A 20,336-nucleotide genomic window follows, 5' to 3' on the forward strand; every position below is an offset into this window, starting at 1 on the left:
AGTACCTATAATTCTATGGCCTAGAGTACCTAGGTTCTATACCCTATATTCAATGTACTCTATGATTCTATCTTTTTAGCCGTTTGTGGCCTAGAGTATTTGAATATTTTTGAATCATATTCAATAGAATTAATCAAATCATACCTAGATTTACGATTTGCGCATAGATTTGCGGGTCGGTACAAGGTATGTGTATTGCGAATCAAAATAACTGCATAATTCAAGGATCAAAGAATACGTACTCGAAGGAGTAAGGAGACAAAACATATGTACCTACTGGTGTTGAGTATTTTCGATACACCACATACCCCTCACAGACAATAAATTATTGTTTGTGAATTTGGGTGCGATACAACCCTTTGACTATATATTAATGGTTGTAGATAGGTGTCAAAGGGTTGTAGATACAACCAGAATAAAACCCATAGGCTAATTTATCTATGATTTGTTGATCACGTTAAAAATAATAAATAAAACAAGATATGATTGTGAATGCAATGAAATCATTTATTGTGCATCAATTTCCTATTATTACATGTCAGGATCAGCCATGTTCGTAGACTTGCGTATTGCGATAGGTAGCCTCACGAATATGAGGAATAGTACCTCCAGTGCGCTGAACAGGCCCACTCCCAGGAACATGTTGAATACTCCACCCAGAGAAGCTATAAAAAAGAATTTTATGCTAAAAACAACGATTTTTTAACGCACCACAGACTATACGAGTAATAAATTAAATTCGTTCGGAGAGTACCTACACAACGTATCGCATGTGCACTCCATAGATGATACGGTGCACTCATTTCAAAATATTGAAAATTAGCTAACGCCCTGCGATTTCCCCCGCGTAGTTCGGTCCCGTGGGAATACGGGGATAGTTTATGACACTCGCAAAAAACTTTCCATTGGTGAAACAATTTTCAAAATCGGTTCAGTAGATTCAGAGACTACCCCCTACAATACCACAAACTTACCTCTCTATATCATTAGTACGCATGAGCACTACTCACACAGCAGAGTGATCCACGTCTCGGTGGGGTTGACCACATACATGCGCGACTCGCTCAGTCGCACCGCCACGCGCAGCACCGAGCCGGTGCTGATGTTGAGGCCTGTGCTAGGTCCAACAAATCATCATCGTCATCATCATATTTGACGGATAAGAGAATAAGATAGGAGCACACTCTAAGTCCAAGTATATCCGACAGACCATATCTGTTATCATTAACTGACAGACAAGCTGTATTGCGACGGTATTGGTGCGCAAAGGTTGCCATTTTTGTTTGCGTCATCGAGTTATTGTCAATGATACTTCTAGCTCGGCGATCTTCGAGTGAGACGCATTGAACTGTTTTTTAGCAGAGCTATCTCTAATGTGACCCATGCAAATTCTGAATTCAGACAGGTCAACTCCTGAGTAAGGCTATGATATACTGAGTTTTTCTTTCTTTCAAGGTCTCAGTAGCAACCTGTAGGCATAAGTTATGTGTCGCGAAACATCTCATGACAAAAGAGACTTGCGTTTACTGTTGACCAATAAAAATTAAAAATATCACTTTTCCTTTCAAAAGAGGACGAACAATAAGGTCAGATTTTTTATTTCAATCTAATTTTTTTACATTATAATTAATTTTGAATCACTATTATTCATCCATCGACAGAAACTTGAACTTGAAAATTATAAACTCTAAAAATGTGAAGTAATCTTACTATATGTCATCGTTAGTATACTCGAATGCGTTCATAATGGTGGACTCCAGCGCCATGTACGTGAACACTTTCTTGCACGATGGCAGACAGTCGCACGAGTCATTCTGTTCTGCAAATATATATATTTCTGTATTAAACCTTGTTCAAAATTCATTTATTTCAAGTAGGCTCAATATACAAGCACTTTTGACACGTCTGTTGACTATTTGTAAAGATTCTACCACCGGTTCGGAAGGCAGGTTCTGCTGAAAAGATACCGGCAAGAAACTCAACAGTTGCTCTTTTGAAATGAAAAAGTCATACAGTATTATAATTAACAATTGATAACAATTACAATTTCTTATAGTTTTACTTCCTGTGTACCTATTACTCATAGTATAAGTATAGTACAGGGGGTAACGGGGAAGGGAAATAACATTTCATCCGCACCAAATGCCAACTTCATCTCACCTGGGTCTGTAGCCATCAATTCTATTGCTACAAACGCTGACGTTTCGTCAACTAAAACATGTTGTAAGGGGATGACATTCATTATAAATAAATGCGAAAGATATCACGAAATCTCGAAAATCGCTTGACGTACAAAGATAAAATTTCGGAGGGAGGTAGTTTATAGCGCTAGATTTAAGCAGGTCTAAGGGCAGACGAAGTCACGGGTGCCCGTTAGTTAATTATAAATATCTACAGGCCACGTGATCAACTTATCAATCGCTTACGCTTACTGTATAGTATATAGAGATAGTTATATAGAGATTGCGTTTCTGACAGGTTAGTGAAGTAGGTCATGAGAGTGTGTGTGTGAGAGAGAAAGAGAACAAAAATTTAATATGTTTTTCCCATTCGCACGACCTGTCAGAAACGACGGCCTCCGTGGCGCAGCGGTATGCGCGGTGGATTTATAAGACGGAAGGGAATTGGAGGGGAATGGGATGATTGAGGTTTTCTTTAGCGTTCCGGTACCATGTCGTGTAGAAACCGAAAGGGGTGTGGATTTTCATCCTTTAAGTTTAACAAGTTAACCCGCTTTCGTCTTAAGACTGCATCATCACTTACCATCAGGTGAGATTGTAGTCAAGGGCTAACTGTAAAAGAATAAAAAAAATAAAAAGACGCAACCTCTGAGCGGCCGGACTTTACCCAGAGAGTTGGTGCGCAAGCAGGCGAGCTGTGTCACGAGACATGGACGGAGCGCGCTCTGGCTCTCCCTGTCGTCGCGCAGCGGCTCCGAGCAGCCGCAGTGTCGCTCCCGACACTCCAACTGCAAACAATCATCATACTGGCTCCCGTTCCTTTAGGAATACAGTGATAAAATATAGCCTATAGCAGTTAGCACTCGGGGATAGTGTAGCCAACAGTGAAATAATGTTTTGGTTCAGGGTTTCATAAATAATTCAATGCAAACGAACAAACAATCAAATCTGTTCTCTTTAATATTCATATAGATAAATAATATCATGAAAATATAAGGCATTAATGTGTAAGGGAAAGTATGAAAGTGGCGCCAGAAACGGTGACGAGTATAAGGTTAGCTTGATAGAGACCTGCTGCACCCATTCCTTGCCGTCGTACTTTGTGTAAAACTGGAACAGAGTACATACCAGACACCGGTTCCTGGAGTAGCCCGCGGTGATGACGCAAGTGGCGTCAGTGAGCTTGTCGGGGTCGCTGTCCACGAACGAGGTGAAGCTGATGTGCGCGAGGTACTCGTGGCCGGGGTCCAGCGACTTGGGCTGCACCCACTCCTCGCCGTCGTACTTTGTGTAAAACTGGAATAGGCTTAGCAATGGAAACTGACCATAAAATGATTAATTTACGACTCGCAAACCGAAAAAAGGGTATTACGAAATTTCTTTTCTAACGCCAATATTATTAATGTTTATAAAACAATGTAGATACACAATTTTAAATTGAGATATGATGTTCATTTGATCTTTTTCCATGAAGGAAATTCATAAGTTTACCTCGCATCCGTTAAATATAGACTGGTCTGAACACTGCACCGCGACTGTTAGCCTCCTGATTTGTCCCAGTTGCAATTTCATCACTTCGTTGAGCTTCAGGCTGAAAAACCACTTCGTTAGGTTTGATAAGTTGGTTATCCAAAGGCTATCCGGAGTTCTACATTCTAATATAAAAACTCATGAAATCAATTGGATCAGCTTTTTTCTGCATACAAGACAGGATGGTATATACCTAAATTCTAACATGTAACACAATATTAAAAAAAATGTTAAGTTAGGTTTTCAAAAGTGCTGGTATAGACGCTGTTGCAAACAACAGTAAGCTAGCCAACTGCCGCGAGACCGCGAGCGGGCAACAGTAAAAGTTTTGTTGACTTCCACTAGCTCGTCCGAACTAGATTAAAAAGGTCAAGTGCCCGCTAGATTAAAAAGATCGAGTGGGAAATGCACTTGAAGGGTTAAAATTGGAGGATGTAAATAACTGTATTACAAGAATCCAACACTACTATCCTGTAAACTCTTGTGCAACTAACAACTTTAATATAAATTAACGGATGAACAACGGATTTATAGACTCTCGAACAGAATTCAGAAACATTATCGTCACAGATAAAGGAAACCTGAAAGAAAGTAGTACTTATAGCAACAGTAGGCATAGCAAGCGTTGACATATCGCTTTTTTTCATCCCAACAACAAAAGAGAGAACTATATTTTCGATTCCGTCTGTTAGTGTGTTTTTATCACGTGTCCAAATATGTCGTGATGCGTAACACAGGATTACTGTAGGAAAACTACAGGCCTTCTTGAAACAAAACTAATTTGATATGATTTGTTAAGAGATAAAAACATTACTTGTAAGGTCTGGAAACACAGCACGCCCCCCAATCAGTCAGCTCCTTCTCGAACAGCATCTCGCAAGGTATCGTGTACCGGTGCCAGCGGCAGTTGAGCACGATGCTCTGGCACGACGGAGTCACCCTCATCAGAGCCTCTGGCAGCGTCAACTTGTTCCTCACTAGAACGTCTTCTAGAAGGACCAGCTGATTGTTTTGCGTCTTTTTCCTCCGCAACACATTGTTCAGGATTACTGGCAAACGATCTGTTATGTTTTCAGGTATTGATCTAAAGATCAGAAAGAAATGTGATTGGTACCACCTTGGTAACAATTCTCCTTTAGAAATTAATCTATCTTATCTTGGAATCGCACGAAATTAGGTTTTGGAAACAAAACTATTAAAACGACGACAGAATAAACAGAAAAGCATGCCATTGTGTGTAAAACGATGAAGCATTTCTCCAACAGTAGCGTTTATAGTCTTCTTACTCAATATCGTTTTTCGTCAGAGAGCTGATCCAGAATGGAAAAGTTTTTCTTGTTCTCTTTCAAGTCAAACTGGGATAATTCTACAATTTCACAAATAGCTTGTCTAATGTTCCACTTTTTTTACATGAAACAAAATGTATGCTGTTACAATAAAAAAAACGTCTTGAACAATTTACTTGTGTTGTTTGTTCCAACATAATATTCACAGACACAACATAAATACCATATCAACTTATTTAAAATCGAAATTGATAGGTAACTTTAAATCGGAACTGCCAATTTTATTACAGGTGATATGAAATCCATCGGGTGACATTTTAAATAAAAACACAGTGACAGAGTACAAGACGTATACTAACAGATTGTTTGCAAAGTGGTAGGCCACGACCTCTGCGGACGGGCACACGGCCACCAGCGGAAGGCGCACCGTGGCCAGCTGTCCGCGCAGGTCGTGCAGCGTCAGCAGCGCCGGCACCTGCAGGAAGCGCGCCCACAGCACGGAGCACAGCACGCCGGCACAGCACGCGCTGGCGCAGCAGCATAGCAGCCAGCATACGCTATCAACACTTTTTTTTTCACGGAGACACGGAACCCTACGGACTAAAACCTCCTACAATCCTCGGTACCGATGTGAATATTACTTCGGGAAGGGGTTTTTAGGCATCTTTCGTTGATTGCTGCTTCTATTCTTCTGGATCACTTCTGCGCCTTTTCTCCCATTTTTTAGCTAAATCTCTATTCAGTTAAAAGGTTATATAAGAGTTTTGCTTTGAGTGTATTATTAATTATGCCACTGTGTTCCAGATGTAACACTAACGGCTACCGAACTCCGCATTGCTCCTGAGAATTTCCTGTAAGAACGCGAACCAAGATCTCCGTGATCTGAAGCAACATAGGCTAACTACCGAAGCAGTTTCACAAAAAGTATTTCGTATAAATTCCAATGCTCTTTCTTGATAGATTTACGAATAGACAAAAACTAAGAAATGAATGATGTTAGAAAACAAATTCTAAAATCACGTTATCAAGTTATCCAGTTAAAAACTTCAAGTCATGAAATCTGTCGTGACACACACTAACTGGAATGTCTACTGTAATGTAGGTAATTTAAAAAACTGTAGGGAACGAGTTCGAATGGAAGAGTAGCAATGACAGAAGAATTACAATGATGTTTCACTCACCGATCGTAGTAGTTTGTAGAGACCAAATATTTAAATCCATGTAGAGTAGTATCCCTGCAAAATTCTTGAACTGCGCGGCTGCATCCCGACTGTTTCACTCGTGGCTCATGTTTATCCAAGTCCTTTGTGTGATAGACTTTTGAAGTTTCTACTCTCAAAGACATAGTGATGGAGTTGAAGCAATAAGATGTGATCTAAAAATTCAATTTGTTTTATTATTGCTCCAAATTGGAATGCTGTTGATGCCTTACTCCTCATGTATGCTACATTTAGTAAAATAAAATAAATCTAGAGAATTTACTAGCTTAATTACAATTTAAGAGATTATGACATTTTCTTTAAATGGCGACACCGGTTCAGCCAATACAAATGTTAGATAGATTTATGTAAAAGTTCCATCCATGTCCGTTGTCCATTAATGGTGTCTGTCAACCTTATAATTTGATCATTATCAGGCGATCGTGTGGCACTAGTGATCGATTAGCCCCGCGTTTAGATAACAATCTTGCAGGTTTGTAACAACATTAATTACCTTGTTCTGGCAAAGCGATTGATTTAGTATTCTATCGGGGTCGTTCTTGGGGTGAGAAAAGTTTATAAATTAGTACTTTTCCTAAAATGTTAGCGTAGAGTTTTAGAGCTTGCACCTGGCTTCAGTCAGAGTCCGGTGAGTTGTCACGCCTTAGCGTGGCACGACGGTCTCTATCTGATTGATTCATCAATAACTATAAAAAAAAATTGCTAAGAAGTTTTATACAAGCGTAAAATCAAAACCTATACCATACCTACACTTTTATACAAATACAGGAGTCTAACTCTACTGATAAGTGATGAATTGTAAGCTTTAATAATATGAAGAAACTCTAATAAACACAAACTATTCTCATAAATATAGTTAGGTTTTCTAAATCCTAATTTAAAAGCTACTTCTAAAGTTCAACTACAATTTAGTTTCTATAGATTGTGCTACAATCGTTTTCTATGAAACAACGTGAATGTCAACGATTGTGATCGGATAGTTAACCCGCAATTAGCAATAATTACATGCTCGACGGCCGCTTGTCGCCATTGTTGTGATCGATTGGAAAATATAAATAAACATAACACGTGGAAGCAATTTACAGTAGGTAGTAGAGCTCTACAAAAACACTTCTGAAAAACTATACTACCGCCATGCTGTTTTGCCACCAAGCAGCATCGCTTTATTAATAATGATATTCAAATAATATTAGGTATAATAAAATAATACGATTAATGACCCAGGATTGATTCAAAGAATTTAAATCTCAGAATATCGCATTTATTTTTGTTGACAACATCGATATTTATTTTGTGAATATCTACTTAGAACAGCACAACATTAAAATAGGTAGATAGGTACTAAAATAACCTGCTATAATTTGCTACTTACAGATAATATGACAAGTATTATTCTATTTATTAACAGTAAAATAGATACTAATATACAATACACAAAAAATATTGAACATTTAGCTTTAATTATAAAGTGTCCTGTTATAAATTGATGATTATCCATTGGTTATTAAAGGTGACAGAATAAGCGCATTTGTGTGTAAACTAAAGGAATATTAGCCTGCACAAATGCATTGTTAAAATAAGTGAATGGTAAAGGGGCGTATTCCTGCAGAAGATAAGTTTGCGCGTGGCCAAAATAGGAACGAATCAAAAGTGCCGCCATTTTGTCCTCTATCTCTGTCTATCTCTTAGCGGGTAAAAGACATCACTAATGCTGGCAACACAATTGCGTCATTCGTGCGCAAAGTAATCTTACACGCACCCTAGATGATAATTTACAATACAAAAGTTTATTATAAAATGGTGCTGATACTCCTACAGATTCATACACCAAAGCGCCTGTCAATCGCTTGTCTGCGTCCGACTACCAAATACATCTAAAGTCAAACTCCTTTTGAAACTTAAAAGAATATACATACTTACATTTTGTGCAAAAAGCGTTAAAAACAGCTTTGCTAAAATTCTCATCCATTTACAATAGGTACAACAATGTCTTTTGTTTGCATACACTTGAAAACTACTACTCACTACCACACTGAGAACTATTTAAGTTTCAACAATAAGTGATTATTAGTTGATATAGTACTAATTAATTACTCATGTATAACAATAATATATAACGCCCTACGGCCTACACATAAATCACAATATTGAATATACAATTTTAATCAAACTACAATATTTATCATATATTATTATTTTATAAATTCCAATAGACAAATTATACATTTACAAATCCACTGAATTAATTCTTTGTTCAACATGTACTAAAATGTATATTGAAATACATATAATGATTTCACAACATAACAGACTAACATTTTTTTGGATATTATATGCACTATTACACAATTAAAGTATATTATATAATATATACAATTTAACATCAAACTATTTACAACAATATCTTAAACACCATATTTACAATCCAATTATAGTAAATGTGGATCTAAGTTTCTAAAGGTTTCATGCACGTTAAATTATAGTCACAGCGCATATAATAAAAAAAAAAAAAACATAAAATAACAACAACTTGCATACTCGAAGTTTCAAGCTGAATTGTATTATATAAACTTTCTAGATATTACACACGCACGCACCACGTACGCACACACGCACGTACCACGCACGCACACACGCACGCACCACGCACGCACACACGCACGCCCCACGCATGCACACACGCTCGCACACGTATATGCACGCGCAACCTTACACAAATATTTAAACACTCCTCTACTTGCAAAGTAAATTCAAATAATACAAAAAATTTACTCTATACATGCTCAAGACTGGCGTTTAGAAGTATTCAGAAGGCCAATAATTTACATAATGTTAATAAAGATTATTGTAATAATGATGGCGACGATTATGGTGGTGATGATAGTGATAATGATGTCAAGCTACAAATTGACAATTCTAAAGACGATAGAAATAGCAACTTAATCAAGAAAAAGCAAACAGTGACAGCTACCAACTTAAGATTAAAAAAATACGAATAATGAATATATTTTTTAAATCGGACATTGAGTTTACACAAGCCGAAATTTCTACGAGTTTAATTGACATGTTTTGTTATTAGTTTTAATCCTACGAGTAAAATACATTTTATAATTCATACCTACGATATATAATATGTCATTTCGTTTAAATACGTAGGAAAAATTATTAAGTATATACAGTTTTTGTCAAGTATACATATTATGTACAAAGTATCTTGGGCAGAGGAGATGCAAACATCAGTAAAAACTTGAAAATTAGTGATAAATATTTCCAAAAAAACTGATTTCGTGGCCCAAGGTTGCATTTTACATTTTTATATACACACAATACTAAAATCGGCTACCTCTTTGAAGCACCGAGGAAAAAAATCTTGACAGTGGAACTTTTACTTTTTTAGTGTATAAGTGATAATTCATATTAAACAAAATTAATGAACATCTAATTGGTAATATTCTCCTCTTTCAGTAAAAATATTCTTCTTTTCAGATTTACATTACTCACTTTCAATTTTCGAGTTAGGTTTATAAAGGTAAACGTTCTTTTTATGTTGATTTTTTTTCGTGTTTTGAAATCCTCAAAATAGATTTGTCTACGGATTATTACGAATCGAATGAGCTTTCGCTCATACGTTTTGAAATTTTATGACTGATTTTCAAGTTTTCAAGTCGCTAACAAGTATATATCAACATAATTATCCTCTGACCTGATAAACAATAGCATACTGCAGAAGCATCGTGTAGATCTTAATCATAGACAACTATACTATAACTCACAAACAAAACTGTAACAAGTAAATGTGAATATCTTTTATTTAGTTACGCTAATTAACATTATAAATGCGATTTTGAGTTAGTCTGTTATGTACTACTACAACTGAATTATTATACAATAGATGCACTATGTCGCAGATTAGAAAAATACAGATAATATGTACAGTTTACAAGGGATAGTTATATTTAGTGTACCTACCGACTAACATTTAATTCAGAATATTATTAATCCTTTATTTGGTAAATCTTCAACTATTTCTTCGTAAAATAAATATATCTTTTAGAAGCGAGCGGTCAGCAAGTTTTGCACGTTTTTTGAAAATAATCGGCTATGTCTATCTGGCATAGTAAAACGGCCCAAACTACATAATTGGCTACCATACTTATCTACGACAGAAGCATGAGCTGACAAAGTTGAAGTTTTTATACAATGTGGAAGGTCAAGTCATCATTACCAGGCTCTTAGTCTAAGTGTAGAAACACCTGCGGAACGTTCTGTTGAGCAAGCTCGTAAAATTTTCTAATAGGCTAGTTGACACTTTTTTTAAATAGTCGATAATAGTTCGTTATCGTTCTACTTGATAGAAAAAAATTTTGAGACGTGATTACATGAAAATTTTAGTTTTTAAATAGGTTTTTGACAATACGAGCCAAAACGCTCTATCCAAATCGGCCATGATGGTCCATATTTCAACCATTTTATGACGTCACTTATACCTTACAAATGGAGCGTTTGACAAAAATATTAGTTAACAATTAGTTTGACGTTTAGTACATCAAGTGACATTGTGACGTCACAAAATGGACGACATCGTTATTGACGTTCGGAAAATTTGATAAAATGCATGATTTTTAAATTGAGTTTTATAAGACATTAACTTTTATAATTAATTAATTAATTAATTAATAATGATATATTTCGGACCCTTGTTCTATGTACTATGCGTTAGCGTTTATATTTAATTTAACGAGTCAACTACCCTATTGCCTCTGACGCACAACCCACACATCATGCGACATGTTACGCGAACGAACACTCTACTGTGCCCGACCAACGTGACAGTCCCGCAGGTGTCGCTACACACGAGTAAAGTGAGGTGCAGGCAGCCGCTAGTGCGTCAGGCCGCGCAGGCAGACGGCGAGGGTGCAGGCGCGGCGCGCGCGTGGGGGCAGCAGGCGCGGCAGTCAGGACGCCGGGCGGCGCGCGGGGCACACGTCCAGCAAGCAGAAGGTGGCGCGGCACACGGGGCACGAGCCGCGCGCCGCCAGCCAGTCCGCGGGCGCGCCGGGCGCGCGCGCCGCCCACCAGCGGCCCATGCACGAGCCGCACCACAGCACCCTGATACACGCGCTCCGTTCACTTCACTACTTTACGCTCAGTCCAGAAAGGGCGAATTCGCCGCGATTCTCTCGTACGTATTACGCGCATCCGTTGCGTCCACAAGGTGCGTACAAACGCGCGAGCATTTGGGGAGGAATACAGTAAAAAACATGGAGTTTAACGTGCACTCGCTCTGAATTCGTGCGTAAACTGAACGCAACAAGGCGTCCCTAGTGTCTCGACTCGCGTAGAGAGTCTGGCGTAGTGCACGAGATTTACGCGCGTATTTTTAATTCGCGCGATGCTTGCGGACGCGATGTATTGATGTCTAGTACTTCGACAACGCGCGTATGAATTCGCGCGATACGTTTCGCGACGAATTCTCCTCTTCTGGACAAGGTCTTAGACGTCTTACACACTAAAGGCAGCCTTCCGTTCTTGACGACCGCGACGCGCAACCTCGACTGGCTCGCACGACCCACTGCTAGTATGAATTTATATGGAGCACTAAACAAAGGCGAGTCGCGCGACGCGGTCTCTGGCTTTGTTTAGTGCTCCATATAAATTCATACTAAGCAGTGGGTCGTGCGAGCCGGTCGCGGTCGTAGGTCGAGGTCGCGAACGGAAGGTTATACCTTTACGTACGAGTACATTGTGCCAAAAAAGTTGTGGCAACTGATTACATAGTTATAATCCCCTCTTCGGCTCCCTAGCTATTTTTCTTTCTTTTCAATTTATAGGGAGGGTGCCAGGTACCATTGTGTGGTAAAGAGAAAAACTCCAAGCAGAGCCCTGGACTCGTGACCGATGGGTGTAGGGTTAAGGATGTCCTTGACAATTAACTAACATTTCCCTCGTATTGTTTTCCCTCCCTAGCCAAATTTGGTAAGATCCTATTAGAGCAGTTTTGGATACCCGTTCTAATATAGAAGTTCTAGTGAGCTCTTTAAGCAAGTTACAGAGAGATTTTGCTGGTAATTCCATCGCATTTACTTCTACGGTGTACAAACTAACCAAATAGCAATTTTCAGCTATGTCCTTCACTTAAACGAAGTTGACTTGACTGAAACTTCACTCAAAATTAAGAGAAACGGCTGTTGAACTTTTTGTATCCTCAAATAGATTCTAAACCAGGGAACGCCCGCGTGAATTCCTACTCCTACCGCACCCTCTCCTACCTCTACTCTAGGTATCCTATGTCCGTGTCCTGGTTATAAGCTACCTTTCCACCAATTTTCAGCCACACGACTTTCTTTTAGACGATCGCTTGGAGGATCGGTTGTAAATGTTTCACACATTTACAACATGCCGCTCGAGTTACTCGACTAGTCCTAAAGGATCTGAATTTTCTTCAAACAATTGCAAAAAAGTTGAGGGAGGCATGCCAGAATAGATCAATTCCAAACCTACATTCCGAAAATCCATTTTTTACTGGTCATGAAAGGAGTTTATGAGTTTTACAGGCCTACTTCCACTAAATCGAAGTAAAAAAAAAACAAGTTGATCACAACTCTAAATCTTTTTCTTTCTTAAACTGAATTTACCACTTTCATGCGATCTTTTGAGTCATAATTCTCGGTGCTAAACTGGTATTGCAATCTATATTTTATACTATCATATGTATTGAGATAAGAATTAATTCAGAATCTGACCTCCCTCCTTCAGTCGTGTTCCTCATATATGAGGGTCGTGACCACCTCCACCCATGCCTTTCATTGTTATTGTTTTAATTGGTCAACTCAGAATTGGACCAAGCATCGTAAAATAACAACACATGTACAATCGTACCTGCAGTTGCACTGTTGGCACGGCGGCTTGTTGTCGACGGGCAGGCCCGGCGGACACAGCTTGTTCAGCTTCACGTCTGCCGTGTTCTGCATGCAGCCAATACACACTTCCAGCTCCTGGACAAACACAAGTACTCAAAAAAAACATTAAAATGTAATGAAATTTGTCCACTTTCACCATTTATTCTTTCTATCATCTAATCTACCAAATCTAATCGATTACATAGGGTTCCCCTACTATATAGGGGAACCCGGGATGCTAAATTTGTTGGTAATAAAGCATCATTGTAATCGATTAGATTTGGTAAATTAGATGATAGAAAGAATAAATGTTTTTTAGTAGTAGTAGTTAGAAAGAGTAAAATTTTCGTTTTCAGCGGTCGGGAAGAAAACTACAGACTTTAAAGACAAATTTTATTGGCTTATTGAAATCATCAGAAAACATTAACTCAGGAGATTATTTTATTAAAAATAAGTAAAAAAGCAATCGTGGCTCGATAACAGAAATTTATGGGTTCTATTTTGTAACTTTAGAACCCTCCCATCCCATTACGTTACGCTCAAATCGTCAGATTTTCGAAACCACCACCACCACCTTTTAGCTATCAACTCACCTACCTTATCTTAATAGGACGCGCTGGTTGAGTATTTCTGAAGTAAGTTTTTTTTTTGTTGATTGATCGCACCCACCAATATTAAAGGCTAATACTTGGTAGAGATACTGAACAACGTGCAAGGTATAGCCCCTTATGTTCATCTGCCGCGCTCGAGTAACTCCCCTACTACTATGTCTAAAGCCAAACCGTCTTCTGGAGAAGTTAGGCTGAGTTTGTTGAGTTTTTTTTCAATCCTTTTATTGTGTAATCAATAGACGTAGTTCATTCATACTTAATATTTTAAAAGTGAAAGTGTGTGTGTGTCTGTCTGTGTGCTTGGTAGGTTAGAGGTAGGGTAGGGTACTGTAGGGGTAGGGTAGGAGTAGGAGTAGGGAAGGGTAGAAGTAGGGTAGGTAGGGTAAGGATAGGGTGCACATAAGTCAAAGCGAAGCTTGACTGGTTCCGCTAGTATTAATATATTTTGTCATGGTGACAGAATTATACAAATATCCTTTTTTAGTTTAGTTTATACCAATATTTTAAAGGTTAAAATTATTAATTACCAGTCAAGTGTACATAAAGTTCTGTTTTTTTTATATTATATGAGTTACCTGTTCAACAATGTAGACAGGGTTCCTCTCAATGTGTTGCTTGAACACCAGAACAAATCTCTCAATCAGGGTCGGCAGCAGGGAGATGTGGTCCGGGACCCGCACTGGCCGCTCCAACCTACAAATATCAAAAAAAAATAAGGCATAAAATCTTTTAAGCAAAATAATATAATTGAAATGAGTAGTTATAATAAAATTGATAAATGATAGTTGAAAAAATATATTTACTGTACTGTTTCAGGAGCTTTCAAAATTCTGGTTTTTATTATTTGAGGATATCCGACAGAGGGTGAACACAGACAGGCTTCCAATAAAATAATAATAAAACATAGGTACTACTCACTCAGGTAAACAAAGGGAGCACAAGTAAAGTCATCACAAGTTCAGATGATTGAAGCTTACCTCGGTTGTAAATCCCGCAATGCTGAGGTGGATATCCTGAATGTGAACCTCTTCACATTACTCTGTGAAGGGATCACCTCAATGTTCAGATACTGTACTTCATCTTCACCCGATACTGAGAAGTTGTGGCTGTCTGTCTGCAAAATATTGTAAGAGCCCAATTAGATCCATTGTAATCAATAAATTATGAGACTTTTTCAGATACCTAGCATTATTTTTTAATAGAAATAGAAGCACAGAGCAAATAGTGGGAGACTCTGACCTATGAGCTTTAATCTGAACTTTGCCCTTTAGAAAGGTCACATAATATTTCAAACTGTATAAATCAATATGTTTAGCGATGCTAATGCTTCTTCAGTTTTACACACCAATTTAATTTTAGGGATTAAATAAATTTACAAAACAAAATCATTAAATACTATCTCGCTGCAATTTACATACACCTAAGTACAATGAGAATACTTTCTATCATTTACTTCTTATCCCAAATAAATAACAGATAAGGGTATATATTTGTTATACTTGATTTCCTACTATCTCTGTACACCTTACTACTGCCACTGTCTTGCGCTATCCACAGTCAGTCTTCCAAAAATAGATACACAATTAAATTTTAGTAAAACATATTAATATCAAACAGGCTCAACCTCCACCAAAAGCTACAAAATTAGAAAATAAAAACAACTTACAGCAGTAGCAACTAGCGCACAATCATTTTGCTTGACTAAATAAATGGCATACTGCGAGACCTTAATAAGCCATCTCTCTGTTGCTATGAACTTGTTAGTTGCATTAAGCTGTATGGAGACCTTGTCAACTCTGTAAAGACATAACATAAAATATAACTTCCTTTTTTAGACAATACATAGACAAGATTGAAAATTGTGAAACCATACACCCCAATACACTACTCACAAAGTTGATCAAAGTCAACTGAATATTATAGTATAGACACAAACTTTGCTTCTCTTTGTGCTACCTCACCGTGCCTTAATCAACTTCCGATCAATGACATTTTTGTGCTAAGTCAAACAACACAAAGTGATTTAAGGTCCAAACATGAAGCACCTTGCTACTTGGCTCACTTCAGGATTTCCTCATAGTTTTGAAGTGAATAGTGTAATACAGGCTATTACAGTTTGTTTCATGTAGGATGGTACAGGTGACAGTTTGTTTCACTCTTGAAAGTTTGCCACAATTCATGATAATAGTACTTATTATGTATGTTATACAGGCAACTGTCACCATACCCATGTTATCTGCAAAACACTTTAAGTCTTAATAAGAAGCACCTATAATTTGACTAAATGTTGTAGGTACATATACAGATATATAGTAGATTGTTATACAAGGGGTTAAAAAGACATTACATAAAACATACACATGTTACACTCTACTTTTCACTACGATTGTGAGAAAATAAAATAGTTTAGTACAATATTCAATGATTTATTTTAATTGAAAATTAAATGTACAAAGTCTACAATTTTGGATATTAAGGAAGATGCTTTTACCCGGTAACATAATTTCCGACTACTGTGAATATGAATAATGAGTATGTGAGGTAAACGTGAAAGATAATAGTTTGAAAAACTCCTTTCATAAGTGAATCCATTCGTTATTGTTTTCTCCACTTATTAAATTTTTCGTAGGTATTCGTAGGTATCGTAGGTAAGTATTTAAGTAAATGCATCTCGACTTTGATGGTAACAGATTGAAAATTTCATCCATCTCCAAATTAGGATCACCATTCTCAGTAGATGAAGACACCAATAACAATTAATGTTGAAATATATGAAAGTTACGGTCACAAATTTACAATTATTTTCTGAATTAAATCAAGTGTGTATTATTTGTTTTTTAAATTCTCGCTTTTTAATTTTATTTTTTTCACATGAGAAAAAGGCAAAGGTACACCGTAAAGGATGTCCCATGTCTTCAATAAAAATTGAATAAAAGAATGAACACATTCCACAGACAAGAACGCTGCATTTATTTTCAATTTAAAGTTTTTTATTTACTTTTCAAAACAATCAGGCCTTACCTATAATGGTTGTATTTTCGAATAAAACCTCCTGCGTTTTATAGTAGACTAGTACTTGGCTAGTACTTGTAACAGACAAGAATTAAAAAAATAAAATTACTTTAGCCCCTAGAGGCTGAAATGCTTGTTTAGCCCTGCTTTGGAGTGGTAATATGACAGTGTTTTTGAGCAAGAGCAGTGAAATAATTATTTACTCAATCAAGATACAACAGGATGAAAATTGAAACAGAAATAGGTTATGCTCATAACAGCACACTGGCTCTTTATATTTCATTTTTCAATTTAAATTTACAATTTATTTATTTAAAAATTGATTCTATAGGTATATTAAGTAATAAGTAAAAGTATGTTGCAGGAGGAAATTATATACCATGTAAAACAAAAACATTATAATTAGTTTAGCTATGGGAATCGTTTAGCGTTTTGGATGGAATGGTCCTTAGATAGGGCTGATCACCCATCTGGCTTCATCAGAAATCCCTTCTATAAATAATAATAGGCATCAGCTAAAATCCTACTAATATTATAAATGAGAAAGTTTATATGGTTGTTACTCTATAAGCAACTACAGAAGCGATTTGGCTAAAATTTGGAAACTTTTTATTCAGGAAAATCCATGGTCCCCACGGAATTTGTGAAAAACTGAACAGTATGCAGGTGTCCGTTAGTATATAATATATAATTAACTTTACAACAGAATACATACCCTCGAAACTCCAAGTTGATGTCTACGGCTAGCATTCGCCAATCCAGGCCGGGTGGTACATATGGCAGTATAGCTTTAACCACAGGGTGATTATGTCTGAGACCTTCCCACCAGCAAGCGATCTTGAACATCATAAACAGCGGGCCGATTGCTGACCCTATCATGAAGCACGGCATCCATTCCCCGCGCACTCCGCTGCACCAAAGAGTCAACGCGTACCCGAATGGCAATGCAGAGTGTATTAGAGCTGTTATACTAACTCTTCTCATATGATATCCGACAAAGTTCGTATTCTCCGAACCCAAGAAGCTTTCCAGAAGTTGTGGTATCGTAAAACCGGCGGAAATGAACTCCGTAGGCGGATAAACAACGCAAATAGAAAACAGAATGTAGAAAAGAGTTACTACGACGTCCATTGTAAATAGCGCGTATTCCGTTTACAGCATATGTAGCACTATATTGAGGGTAGGTGGATAAACTGCGAAATAGTTATTAAATAAAACCAATCGATTAAAATAAAATACACTAAAGATTTTGTGGGTACTTTGTTTTGTTGACAAATCATGACATCAATGACTTTTTTTTTTTTTTTTTTTAATTTATTTTACGGCCTTGGATACAAGTCCTTATAGGCCCTGCTTTAAATATTACAATTTTTCTTAAAAATAATACATAGCACTTAAAATTATCGTCATAGTCGTCGTCTAAATATAAATTTACTACTGTATTTTACAATTTTTCTATTGTGTTACTAATGAAATCTAAAACAGGCTTATAAAATAAATGGTTCCTCAACAATTCCTTAATGTGGCGGGGATCACACTTAATTTCGTTTTCTTCCTTTACTAACTCTATCGAACTTGCTAATATTATTCTCTGTATACCAAAAGCTGAACACTTGAAAATTATGTGATTGATATCTGCGTCGTCTTTTTTACAGTACATGCATTTGTTGTCTTTATAAATTTTTAATTTGAATAAATGGCTTGGCACTAAACAGTGACCAAACCTTAGTCGGTTTATTATTGATATGAATTTTCTTGAATCCCAACTCATTTTGTAATACCATGGCTGCACCGGTATTTCATTTTGTATCTCTGCGTACCAACATCCTTTACTTTTACTAGTTTCTTTCCAAAGTTCATGCCAAAGCAACTTCTGTCTCTTCTTCACTTCATGATAAAAGTCTGTAAATGGAGTTTTGATATTGTCTGAACAATCTTCATTAAACAATCCTTGTCTTGCTACAGAATCAACCAGTTCATTGCCCGCTATACCTCTGTGGGAGGGTACCCAGACAAATTCTACGTTCATTCCAGTTTTTCTTATGTCTAGTAATACATTTTTAATTTGAAAAATAATGTATGAAGACTTATAACTAAAATTGAAATTGTTAATAGCTAAAAGAACACTTTTTGAATCTGTTACTATAATACAATTATTTACACTATGTAAAATTTCCTCTTTTATATAAGAAATTGCTTTTAAAATTGCAAAAGATTCCGCAGTAAAAATACTACATCGAGAATTTAACTTAAACGCTTTACTACATTTTTTTTGTGGATCATAGAAAGCAGCACTTACAAAGTGCTGATTTTTAGATCCATCTGTATATAACTTATAATAATATTTACAATTTTTATCAATAAACATAAGGAAGTCTATGTTTGACGTAATATTCAACAAATGAATTTTATTTGTCATAATCAAGCTCTCAAAGGAGCAAGAGTACATGGGCCAGGCGTTACTAACATTTATGTTAGTGGCAATATTATGCATATATGTCATAATAATAGATATGTTATGTTGTTTACCTGCCAAAAGTGAATTTGCGGTCGCTTGTAAAGATTCAGTTGTAGATTTAGTTACTGTTAGTAGACTATTTGGAAGCAAAAGTTTGTTCACTATTGAAGAGCTCGATGATAGAGCTTTCAAACAAAATCTTTCAGCTAAATATATACGTCTTACAATTAAAGGAGGAATACAAGTCTCTACTTCCATTGAATTAACAGGTGTAGAGCGCATAGCCCCACTTATTATGCGCAAGCCAATGTTTTGAATAACATCAAGTTTTTTTAATAATGTGGAATTGGCTTGCATATATGCAAGAAAACTATAATCAAAGTGACTTCTGACCATGCTTTTATATAATAGAGATAGGACTTTAGGATCAGAGCCCCAAAACGTTCCAGTCAAACATCTCAATAAATTAATGCCTTTTAACGCATTTTTGCTAATATAATTAATATGTCTGTCAAATTTTAATTTATTATCGATAATTACACCCAAAAATTTCTTTTGATTTACAAATGGAATATCTGTACCATTATATTTGATGTTATTCCCCACTGGGCTGCCAAAAATCATACATGAACTTTTGGAAGTATTGATATTTAATTTTAACAAATTTTTATAATAAAAAATTTTAATAAAAAAAATTCAACCGACTTCCAACTCAAAAATTAACCTAAACTAAAAAGCAAAAAATAACATCTTACCTATGTGCTCCTTCTGATCAGTTTGAAGGCGGTGCCAAGCCAGTGATGTTTTAATTTAAGCCGTTTAAATTACAAAATTTCTGTGGTCCTTTCAGAAACGGCTTTAATTAAAACATTACACTAGATTGGCACCGCCTTCAAACTGATCAGAAGGAGCACATAGGTAAGATGTTATTTTTTGCTTTTTAGTTTAGGTTAATTTTTGAGTTGGAAGTCGGTTGAATTTTTTTTATTAAAATTTTTATTTTTTAATTTTTAGTGTTAGTACCCCTAATACAGTCACAACCTATCCAGGTGGAAAATTCTCATCAATACAAAATTATCAAGTCAAAACACAAGGTAGCTACTGTGAACTATCAAGGAGTTCCCTTAACTATCCTTCGTC

At 36.6% G+C, this 20,336-nt stretch overlaps 2 protein-coding genes across 3 annotated transcripts; both read right to left on the minus strand.

The window, feature by feature from the left end:
- Positions 1-483: 483 nt before the first annotated feature.
- Positions 484-7,343, minus strand: LOC112050215 (uncharacterized). 2 transcript variants are annotated; one of them, XM_052882126.1, is made up of 10 exons: positions 6,710-7,343; positions 6,178-6,371; positions 5,356-5,553; positions 4,525-4,794; positions 3,672-3,771; positions 3,309-3,476; positions 2,848-2,968; positions 1,711-1,819; positions 1,011-1,117; positions 484-665 (listed from the first exon to the last, which is right to left on the minus strand). In XM_052882126.1, exons 2-10 carry the CDS (start codon positions 6,339-6,341, stop codon positions 532-534), a joined length of 1,371 nt encoding a protein of 456 aa, XP_052738086.1. In that variant the 5' UTR covers positions 6,342-6,371; positions 6,710-7,343; the 3' UTR covers positions 484-531. The 2 variants fall into 2 exon arrangements, 1 of the variants encoding a protein (XP_052738086.1); XR_008250914.1 differs by having other exon boundaries at positions 633-665; positions 1,011-1,112; positions 6,178-7,343.
- A 118-nt stretch (positions 7,344-7,461) lies between these two features.
- Positions 7,462-18,011, minus strand: LOC112050216 (E3 ubiquitin-protein ligase TM129). Its single transcript, XM_024088422.2, has 6 exons — positions 17,454-18,011; positions 15,393-15,522; positions 14,704-14,840; positions 14,302-14,419; positions 13,096-13,211; positions 7,462-11,325 (listed from the first exon to the last, which is right to left on the minus strand). Exons 1-6 carry the CDS (start codon positions 17,867-17,869, stop codon positions 11,172-11,174), a joined length of 1,071 nt encoding a protein of 356 aa, XP_023944190.1. The 5' UTR covers positions 17,870-18,011; the 3' UTR covers positions 7,462-11,171.
- Between the last annotated feature and the right edge of the window lie 2,325 nt (positions 18,012-20,336).

Source organism: Bicyclus anynana, chromosome 6, assembly GCF_947172395.1.
Source record: "Bicyclus anynana chromosome 6, ilBicAnyn1.1, whole genome shotgun sequence".
In the NCBI taxonomy this organism is placed as follows: Eukaryota; Metazoa; Arthropoda; class Insecta; order Lepidoptera; family Nymphalidae; genus Bicyclus; species Bicyclus anynana.